The sequence below is a fragment of the Xenopus tropicalis genome, chromosome 6, assembly GCF_000004195.4.
Source record: "Xenopus tropicalis strain Nigerian chromosome 6, UCB_Xtro_10.0, whole genome shotgun sequence".
Taxonomy (NCBI): Eukaryota; Metazoa; Chordata; class Amphibia; order Anura; family Pipidae; genus Xenopus; species Xenopus tropicalis.
Window position 1 is genome coordinate 123,609,699 of NC_030682.2, and position 11,638 is coordinate 123,621,336.

Here is an 11,638-nt window from a genome sequence, read left to right on the forward strand (position 1 = left end):
TGAACAAAACTAGCTTGATCAGCTGAGGATACGCATGGCTTGTGTGAGCTACTCGGCTAACCTGAAAGTAGTAGGTACCTACCAACATTCTCTGCCATCTAAAGTCAAAGTAAGAATAACCAAGCCAATTGCATCTGGCCCTCTATGTATGAAGGGGGGTGAGTTTGTATGTTACTATCTGCACAAAAACTGAATCAGTGTAGTTGCCCATTGCAACCAACCAGATCTTTGCTTTCATCTTCTGAACTGCAGTAGGCCCTTCAAAGCTAACTTATGATTGGCTGCTCCTGGCAACAGCGCTTGAGCAATTCAGCACCTATGTTAGTAAATTAGACCTACGCTTTCCAATTTGGTTCAATGTATTTAAAACACACAATTCTAAAATAAATAGCGTCACTGATGTCTGCACCTGGCAGGTCCAGCCAGCAACTCCAGGGCTAGTATCTGGGTTACAGTGGGAGGGCGATATGTTTAACAATACAGAATGAAAGCTCATAATGCAGTTTACCTTGCGTTCTGGATTCCCTACATATGGGCGACTGTGTCCAAAGCTTAGCCAAGCACCATGATTAAACCCAAGTGGAAATGTCTGGCTACACTGCAATATTTAAGCCCTACTGTATATACAAATGTCACAGGGCAGTGGGGAGCCAACAATCCTCAAATGGATTATAAAGTTACACAGTGTACAGTAGGCCAGAGAATTCTCACTATGCACAGAAGAAAAGTGGCACTGTGCCAGATAAGCATCTCCAGCCCTGTGCCATCCTCCCTCTTTCTCAACAATGAGATTTGTCACTGCAGCTTCATCCAGTTAATGTGCCCTCGAGGCAGCTGAGATCTGAAACTAGATTAATACTCACCGTTCAGGGGTATGCAACCAGAAAAATAACCTGTAAACAACAGTCGAGATCAGAGGGAACAGACATCATGCCTGCAGCACTGCACTGTGAATACATACATACATACATTTTGGCTTTAACAAGGAAAAAGTGAACAATGAAGATGGATTTGACATGAACAGTATTGCGCAGTTTGTTTAGAATACTGATTTTTGGCAGCTGTTGATCCTTTATATTTTTTTTATTCAAGCAGATTAAGCACAAGGCACAGCAATGGGAGGGAGATTTTTGAAAGAGAACTAAACCCTAAAATCGAGTATACTTCCTGCACCAGCCTAAAAGTTCAGTATTTCTATAGTAGTAATGATCCAGGCCTTTAAATTTGATACAGGAGGTCCCTATCTTAGATTCTGTTATGAGTGTCAGTGACACTACACATGCTCAGTGGGCTCTGAGCAGCTGCTGGGAAGCTAAGCTTACGGGTTATTGCAAATCATCAAGCAGAAAATAACGTTTGCCTGTAACATAAACAGATGCTACAGGGCTTATTATTACATTTTCATGCTAATTGCACTGGTTTCAAAGGTGCCATGTATTGGTAATCTGAATTATTTACTAATCAGCCTTATATTGTGACTTTAATATACTATACATGCAGTAGATTGTGAATCATTAGAAAATAAGATGTGAAGTTACAGGGGACATCTTTATAGGCAACGGGCTGTGCTTTGGGCTGGTACAGAACCCCAAAACATAATTAAAGGGACAGTAACACCAAAAAATGAAAGTGTATAAACGTAATTACTATATAATGTAATGCTGCCCTGCACTGGTACAACTGGTGTGTTTTCCTTAAAAACACTACTATAGTTTATATAATAAAGCTTCTGTGTAGCCACGGGGGCAGCCATTTACAGGAGAAAAGGCACAGGTTACTTAGCAGATAACAGATAAACCCCATTATATTCTACAAAGCTTATCTGTTATCTGCTATGTGCCTGTGCCTTTTCTCCTTTTTCCCCAGCTTCAATGGCTGCCCCCGTGTTGACATAGCAGCTCATTTATATAAACTATAGTAGCGTTTCTGTTGCAAACTTACCAGTTTTACCAGCGCAGGGCAACTGTACATTATATTTTAATTACTTTAAAACACTTTCATTTTTTCGTGTTACTGTTCCTTTAAGGGCTTGTATACAAAGGCTTGGAACTAAAATGGATGCAGTCTTGTCATACACAATGTGCTTACCAGTGACTAGCCCTTTTTTTTTTGGTGCAAGACCCAGCCTATGCTAGCACAAGAAATACCTGTACCTAATAATTGCCTTAATCAGGCAGTCCAAACTGAACTAAAGTTGTACCTACAGGTGCCTGACGTCGTGCCTCTGGAATAAAATGTGATTGCATGATGTGTTAGTTTATACATGCTGCCCCTTCCCTTGCAAGTGCTAAGTGCACCATTTGCCTACAATTTTGGAACCTCTGAACCACTCACTGCACCGCTGATATCAGGCACAAAATAGAGAAAAAAGAAAAGGATTCTGAACTGCAAAAAAAATACATGGTGAATTGCAACAATATTCAGCACTCTGCATTTCTTTATTAAATTATGCCTTTACACTGCTAACACATAAGCATATCAGAGCCATTTGCTCCAGACAGCACTGAAGGAGAAAAACTCATGTGAACTGCCTGCTCCAGACAGCATTGCAAGCGACATACTACAGTACTAAGGTACATAACCTGCCCCACTGTACACTTGCTGAACTGCTGGACTACATACACAGAGATCAGCTAGGGATCTACTCTCTTATTATATTTGTCAAACACACGTTTAATAAATCCTGCTTTGGAAGACAGGTAGATACATGAATACAGCTCCTTGTCTGTCTGTCCTGGGGCAAGCTGCTGATGGCAGCACACTGAACCACTGAACAATTGCAACCCAGCACCATTCTCTCTTCATGCTGCACAAAGGAATTCTAATCTCTGTACTCCAGTTTTGGGGCAGTTCACCTTAAAATTAACTTTGAGTATAATGCAGGCATCACAATGAGGGGATAACCCTTTTACTGTACTTTCAGCAGAGTAACTGTGGCTCCAAGCCCCCCCTGCAGAAAACTCCTCTGAGGGGGCCCGGCACGACCACACATGGCATTTTCTCCACCAGTAGAAAACCACCCAGACTTGATCATGAATCCTGTCATTGACTACAATGGAAATCTTTAAGGTGACTGCACAGAGGTGGAAAAATTGCAATCGACATGTATGGCAAGTGGCATGGTATCTGTCCTATCAGTCAGATCCCATTTAGTGATTGGCCAACCTAACAGAACAGGACTATGTATCTAGGTACAAATCCTTACGCTGGTACAACAGAATGCCCATTCCTATTCTAAGAAAAAATGTATATAATTCCTACTTTTCTAACATTCTCCAGTTATCAAGAAATTACTTATCATTACCTTCATACCATTACTCAATGTTTGCAGCCATGGCTTACACAGAGATTCATACAACTTAGTTTTACTATGCACCAGTGGCTTCTTTCTTGGTTTTTATCAGTGGATAGCACCAGACATTGGGAGAAAGAACGCCAGCTCCCATGTAATAAGCAATAAACCAAAGAAACAATCTCCAACCCACACATGCTTATCTATGAACCGGGGAGGCAGTGTTAGATGACAATAACAATAAAAAAAGGGTTTAAAATTTCTTTTGCAATTATTACATCATATTTTACTGTGTGCATAGCGATTATGCCATTTACTATTGCCCAAGGGCATTTCTTCATTAGTTTTGTCACAGACCATCCCCAGGTTCCCTTTTATAAGACATGCATCAAGAAGAAGAAAGAAATACACATTCTGTAATTAGAACAATGCCTCACTAGCCTTTCATTCCTACAAGTGTATATTTATTACATTAATAAAGTATCCAGCACAATGTGGTGTTACATGTGCAGCACTCACTTTCCCTGTTCTACTTGCACACCAGGGTCAGACAGGTCACATAACTCCGTCTCAAGCTTTACTTGTGCCCAAACTTGCCTAACAGGTTGGTCAGATGTAAAGGTGACACGTATATGAATGACTCAATAGGGGCAACCATCGCTGACAAAGCAAATGCCATTAAGCTAACAGATAGTACAAGCATGAGACCTGTTATTCAGAATAATCAGGACCTGGGATTTTCCTGATAAGGGATCTTTCTGTAGTTTGAATCTCCATACCTTAAGTCTACTAAAAAATGAGTTAAACATGAAATAAACTCAACAGGATTGTTTTGCCACCAGTAAGAATTCACTATATCTCAGCTGGAATCAAGTACAAGGCACTGTTTTATTACTACAGAAAAAAAGAAAACATTTTTAAAAATTCGTCTATGGAAGATGGCTTTTCCGTAATGCTGAGCTTTCTGCATAACAGGTTTCCAGATAATGAATCCCATACCTGTACAGGTACAGAAACAATCATCCCAAATTCCTGGGAGCTGGGGTTTCCCAGTTGGTGTTTATCCCATAATTCCCATAGCTTAATTCTGCTAAAAATAATTTAAACATTAAATTAACCCAATAGGATTGTTTTGCCTCCAACATGGATTTATAAAGCTCAGTTACCATCAAATACAGGGTACTGTTTTATTAGTACAGAGAAAAAGGGAATCATTCTTGAAAAAAAATCTTATTCGCTTAAAATGGAGTCTATAGAAGATGACCTTACTGTAATTTTAAGCTTCCTGGAATTTCTGTATTTTGGAGCTCTGGATAACTGGTGGCGCTATTGTGGCATGTCATCCATAGAAAGCCATAGAAATACAGGTTTAGTCATAGAAGCATGTATGATATATGCAATTTGGGACCACACATACAAGCAGACACGTACCTGAAAGTACAGGTATAGGACTGTTATCCAGAGCTCCAAAATATAGGATTGCTATTTCCCATAGTGTCTCATTCAAGCTCATTCTCATTCAAGATGTGCCTGGCTCACATATACAGTACAGGTCATTTTTGAGGAACTGACCTTATTGTCTATATATGAAAGACTGTACCCATTGCCGAACGTCTAAAAACTTTGAGATCATACAGGTTCTGTTCATCAATAAGTGGTATATGCCCAAAATCAAGCTTTTTTAATTTGGTGAACCATGTCCTTCCACTACAGTCTCTCTGTTATCTACCTGCTTGTGTATATGATTATGGCAGGAAACTGCTATATTAGCCTGTGACAAGAAATGCGACTTAATTTTAGAAGATGGAAGCATGTAAGAGACCAGGACAGTAAGGATGGGGGCTACAAGGGGCAGTAAGCATTTGGCAATGACAATTATAACACATTTAAGAATAAGATACTACATTTGTGCCCTTCCACTTGTCCTGAACTACATCTCCCAAATCCACAGCCAAAAGTACCATTCTTTTAGAAGAGCGAAACATAACCTTTGGGTCTATATCAAACAGAACCTTACCCTAACTCTTCCAACAGAGAGAATTATTTCAATAAGATGTTTGTTATGGCACTGCTATTTAACATTTAGAATCCTCTCACCTTGATGTGAAGTTTATCCCATTTAAGGGCTTGTGCTTCTTAGTACAAACTGGCAACTTGTGCATAACACTGTAGTATAGGCAGTTAATGTGCTTTTGCCATTTATTTCTTAGTGCCAATACAAGCAGAATCTTGGCAACACTAGCCCTAGTACAAGAATGGCTCATTGCTAGAGCAAATGTCCTGTCCTGGGAATACAAGGAGAGATGCAAAGCAGAACATGCATGCGAATAAACATCTTCATAAGAGCAAGGTAAAGGCCTGAATTGGTAGCTTTTTGGATACATTGTTTATTTTGTTGTTGTAGAAACCCAGTTGAGTCCCCAAAGTCTGCAAACCCACAGATTGCGAGCCACAATAAAGATCTTTATAAGGATTATGAGGACACAGCGGTCAAAAAATTAAGTGCTTACTAATAGCTAAAAACAATGTGTAATATTATGTCAAATAGTGTAGTTTTGGGGACAAAATGTTATCACTTTTTGCATGTGTGAGGAAGTCTACTTCCTGGTTCTGATGTGACCGACTTTACATCCTTTCTGGCAAAAAAAACACAACTTCTTCTGTTCCATAGCACAGAGTCTCCATACAGCCTCCAGTAGACTGGAGCAAGTCGTACAAGACCCTTGGCAGGATGAAGAAAATCTCATTTACTACACTTCTGCCTGGGAAGGCCTTTCTTTAATTTAGTTTTGACAGCTAACATAAGAGCAATGGCACATGGTTCGGTTCCAGGTTTCCTGCTACACTTATACTCTGATATAAACAGAAAAGCGCAACAGGTTCCTCTGGGTCCAGAATACCAGTAACAGTGTATGCAATTTTCCCCTTGAAGCATCTGCATAAACTAAATAGTACTATATAATAAGTGGGTAACTATGTGGGACAGCATCCCTTTATTATTATTACCTGTACAGTATAAACATATAATAATAACCTTTTGATTACTTTACTGATATACAGACAGGGGGCCTGCCTGTCTCCTATTACTATCTACTATTATTATATCTACTAATATATATCTCTACTAATATATATTTAATCTACTAATATTGAGGCAAAACAGACTTTCTTAGCCTTGATATGAAGGAGGGCTGATATTAAGCAGTCTATTTCTTGCTAGCTTGAGATTTCCAGAAAGAAAGTGCCCAAAGTCACCCATCTGTGTCCAGAGCAGGGCCTGTATTTACATAACCTGTTTGGCTAGGCTGGCACTAGCAGGCCCCTGAGCTGCACTTATAGTCTCGTGTTATGTCCCATACAGGCAGTGGGTTATCCTGTGTAGTCTTGTACTACAAAGTAGTCTTGTACTCTCAAAGGCTGCTTTTATTTTACATAGTAAGAAAGAAACTTTGTTGTATATGGGGAATAGAGACAGAAGCACCTGCAGACTAAAACTCTAAACTGCAAACAAGCCAAAAAGTGCTCACATACTTTCCAGTTGGCAGAAGGTAAACTCCCTTCTGGTTTCCACACCCAGTCAGCCTTATCAGCTCTCCTTAGGACACGTCTACTGACTACAGAATGCTCACATGACTAGCACTGCAGGCACTCTGCATATGGTTATTCATGCAGGCACTTCAACCTACACAAAACAGCCACAGACACAAATACAAGCTGTGCCCTCCTACATAAGTGGCCCTTGCATATTATTGCCCCGACATTGCATTCACCCATGCTAAACTCTAGTGGTAGCCTGCCAAACAGCAACTGCTCTACTACACGTATTTGCTCATCCAAAGAGTAAGACACCCCAACTGACTAAGCAGCCCCTGGCAGGAAAACTTCCCATATCAGTCCCTGGAACAGAGCATACCAGCCCCAACAACACACACATTATTTTTTGCCTGAGCAACACATCCACCACTCAGCGCAATCTCCACACCACTCCTCACTCAACTAACCTAGGCAATAAATGCACCCAACCATCAAATGGTCACATTCACAACTATCTTGAGTCCCCAGTACATTATCCTCACCAACCAATTTGGCCAAGCTATCTCCCCTTACATACAAATTTGGTCAAGCTTTCTCCTCTTCCTTTGGGCAAATTCTACTATACACCAGTTACCTACTAGAGAATTCTCATTTCCTACCAACCCAGGTGAGACCACCAGTTTCTCTCTCAAAATAAGGGTTTTTATTGGCAATTTAATAGTTCCTAAATGGATTGGCAGCCATCGGAAGACTCTGTTTGGCAGTACACCTGGTTTTCACGCAACCAACACTTGCCTACAAGCCAGGAATTCAAAAATAAGCACCTGCTTTGAGGCCACTGGGAGCAACATCCAAGGGGTTGTTGGGCAACATGTTGCTTATGAGCCACAGGTTGGGGATCACTGCTCTAGCCCTAGAAATTGACCAAGACTACACTTTCCATACCCTTTGGTCACTCTCCTGGGCAATCCCTTTACCTACCCAATAATTTGGGCAAGCTCTCCCATCAACCACTATCCTAGGCAAGCACTCTCCTCCCACACTAACCCAGTGGGCCCCCTTACTAAGCCAGTTAAGCACCCACCTCACCCATTTATTTGCCTAAACCAGCAGCCAAGGAGCTTTCTCTCATCAGAATTTTTAAGCAGATGTCTCTCCAGTATTTTGGCATGACATCCTGCATGGTATCAGAATATATGCTCCACAGAATTTTTTGATTGTGAAATCAAAATATCATAAAGGAAGCCAAATTACTATCAGGCATTATCCGTTCTCTGCATGATGCACCATGTAAGAAACATGTTTTATCTATAACTTGAAGGAAAAAACTATAAACTAATAACTGATTTGGCACAATGACTGGCACTTGCTTCATTAAGTTGAGTTATTTCACTGGGAAAGAGTTTGTCCTCTATTTGCCAAGATCCACAATAAAATGGAAAATCTGTTATAATTGTAAGGGGAGAAAACAGTGGCAAGGTTATCATTTATTTACTGGAACAGAATAATGAACTAGCAAAGTTCGGCTCTCTAGATTTTCAATTACTACTCCTCCCATTATGGCAGGGAGTTGTAGTTTAACAGCATGTGAAGTCTGCAGGTTGCTCATCAGTGGGATATTACAGTAACTGATTTTACAGCATATAGAGTTCTAATATATTCCCAGGGCTTACCCAATCTTATAAATGTCTAAGACTAAAAATTAAGTACTAATGGTTTGGTAGGTAACATGCACATAGATAAAAAATGTAATTTTTTTCCCAGCACTGGCTATAGATGGCCCTATAAATGCAAACAATACATTTGGGCCTAGCAGAATGGAGCAATGTGTCCTGAGTGGAAGCCATAGCGATTTCATCATTATATCATTTTTTTATAAAGCACCAGCAAATTACGCAGCACTTTTTATTCATTTGCTTTAATATTTCAAAATTCAGCCCATGTTACAATTTGTTCTAACTCATTCCAACTCTACAGTTTATTTTTGATATTTTGCACTTAAGATGGCCAAATTGTACCAGTGACCTAATGCGGCCAGTGGGGCAAATGGGTGGATCCTAATGGACAGGCTGCCTTTGGAGAAAACAATCACTAATTATCTCTGAAAGGCAGCTACTGATTGGGAAATGCTCATGATAAGATCTGTTCATAAAAGTAAAGCAAACCACATGACACTCTCTCTGTAAATCCAGTCATTACCCAGAAAGTTTTCAGGCCAACCAAGTTTCTCTACTTTGGTGACATTACACTGAACAATTATGGGCTTCAAAACAGTTTTTCAAAACTTCTCTTTTTTCTGTGGTGCCTTGTGCTGGGGAAATACTATGCTCAAACTCTGTTCCTCTGAGAACCGCAAGCGCCCAGGGCTGCTATACCCTTATATTCTCCTGCTAAACTAGTGTATGGTCTCCCTAGTGCACGGCCACTGGTTTTTAATCCTCCCCTTGCCTTTGGGGCTAAGACGGGGTAATTAGTTGCAGTGATTTTAATTCCAGTTGAGGCGACTAATCGCCCCCACTGAAAATTGTGCCGAATTGTACCACACGGTTGCACCGATTTGTAATTTTGCAGCTAGTTGCCTTCTTTCTTCTTTGCCCTTAAAGTTTAAGCAAAAATGGAGGAGGCACTTTCATTCTGAACTGAAAATAACAAAATGCTACCTTGCAAACAGCTTTTCTGTTGTGGTCTCTGTCATAATTAATATTGATGTGTAAAAACTATCCACCAAGTTAAACATTTAGCTCATACAATTCCCATTTAGCTTTTAGCCACAATTCCAGGGATGCCAGCAGGTCTCTGAGCAAAGGGGAGTATTTTTAGAACATTTTCTTCCAGTATTTAGTTCATGAACACATCTATAACCTGGCAGATTATAGTGCAGACCACGTAATTCCAGGGACAGCAAATAAGAAGCCTTTTAGGTACCATGGACTACAACTACCAGCGTTATCAGGCGGCCAACGTAAGCTTTCGGTCACAAAGGCTCAAAATTGGACATCTAGGCATTGGGACAGTGATCTCCTAACTATTCCAGCTGCTGCATTAGCTACATTTTCCAGTACTCAGTCCTGCAGATCTGCGTATATGCCTGATGCCGAACTAACCTGTCAGTTGAAGCTTACACTGCACACACAATGGAAACATAAAACATGGATCATTTAATGAATAAGGCCATAAAACAGCAGCAGAACAATGTGCTGAGAGATGGAACAACAAAGGGCTGGCATTCACTGTGTGATGCAAAAGCAGGCTGGCACAAGCGCCCCCACACACTAAGCATATATCCTGATAGAGCACAGGCAGATCTAGGCAGGAGCACCCCGATACTCTGCAAAACTGACATTTCCAAACCCAACAAAGAGGAAGCAATAATCCCATTACATAAAAGTGTCATCCTACCTTATCTCAGCACACAAATGAAGATGTAAGCCCCCTGCTGCCCCCCGGCATGCCCGTGACTTAGGTAACAGTGTGAATTACAAGCACACAATCAGTTAAAAAGCAAATTAACTAAAATTATCTTAAAATCCTGTTTGAACTGTTTAAACCCCAAGCTGACAGAAATGTATAACCATGTCTCACAAAGAACACAGTTTGGTGTGTCTATGTGTCTCATAAGAAAAGGCTTGATGTCATCTTTTATTTGTAGAGCGCTGACACCTCGCGCAACACTGCATTGTGACTGTACAATCACTGTCCGGTGGAGCTTACACTCTTTCAGGACCAGCTATGTACAGTACGCTTTCTGGAGAGGGGCAAAAAATCACAGAATTGGGTCAGATAAGTGGCAAAGGGCAAACTGAACTGAGTTATTCTGGCAGAGAGAGATGATATGGCCATTCCCTTAGCAGCACTGTGGCTGCAGACATGGGGGTGTATAAGGCACTGTCCCAGGCTGATGGTCCTACAGAGTATCGCCTGCTTTTGGGTTCAGGGTTGAAATTAGAAGAAAATGGGCCATGACAATGCGGGGAGACTGGGACCCCCAATGGGCAGGGTATACTGGAGGGCTGCAAGTTGGACATGGGGGTGTCTCTCCTTTGCCTAAATGCCCCCACCCTATACCCACTCAGACTAACACACAGACCACTAATTACTGGGGGGAGACAGGGCAGAGCAGACATAGCCATTTCCCTAAATGACTATTATTATGTAAGGCTTAACTTACGCGAATTTATTATGACAGCAAGTGTAATTGCCAGAACAAGCTGAAAGAGAAATATAGAAGCCTGAGCAGAGGAGGTGCTGCTGTTTGTCAGGCGTACCCAAAAGGTTTGTACCCCAGGGGCAGCCAGCCACCCCCGGCAGAGAATGGTAGATTCGCAATTGCCACAGAAGTGCTACGTTAACCTTGGCAGATACGTCCTGTTCGCAAGTAAGTCATACACCTATGGAGTTGTACTGACAGGCAGCGAGCTGTGAAAGCGCAGCTGTTCAAGTTCTCACCTTGATCACCGCTGTCCATGATCGCTGCCTACGACTTCTCTCGGTGCGCACAGCTCTCTCTCGCAGCACAGCGATCACACACTAACATCCACGCCCACCACTTGCCACGCCCAGATTCACATCCCCGCCCACGGCGTGCCACGCCCATACTCGCCTCTTTCCGCCCAGAGTATGCTGCTCTTAGACTTACATGTCCCGCCCACTAAGCGGCCTCCCAGATTCAGCCCCACCCATAAGTCCAAAAAACTATGTATCCGCCCACTTCTGCTAGGCCCGGAATCACCGCTTAACTCACAATTCTGTCCTTTTTTAAGTTCAGTACAACCAAGGAATCCCAAATGTCCATGTTTACCCACCCTGTTATAT

The 11,638-nt window shown here is 41.5% G+C and overlaps 1 protein-coding gene across 2 annotated transcripts in view; it reads right to left on the reverse strand.

Annotated features, from left to right (window-relative positions):
• Window positions 1–11,396, reverse strand: part of tpd52 (tumor protein D52) — a 38,469-nt gene extending 27,073 nt beyond the window's left edge. The window contains exon 1 of one of the 2 annotated variants that reach the window (XM_031903204.1): window positions 11,273–11,396. In XM_031903204.1, coding sequence (XP_031759064.1) covers window positions 11,273–11,291 — 19 coding nt within the window. In that variant the 5' untranslated portion in view covers window positions 11,292–11,396. 2 annotated transcript variants of the gene reach the window in all.
• Window positions 11,397–11,638: the final 242 nt, after the last annotated feature.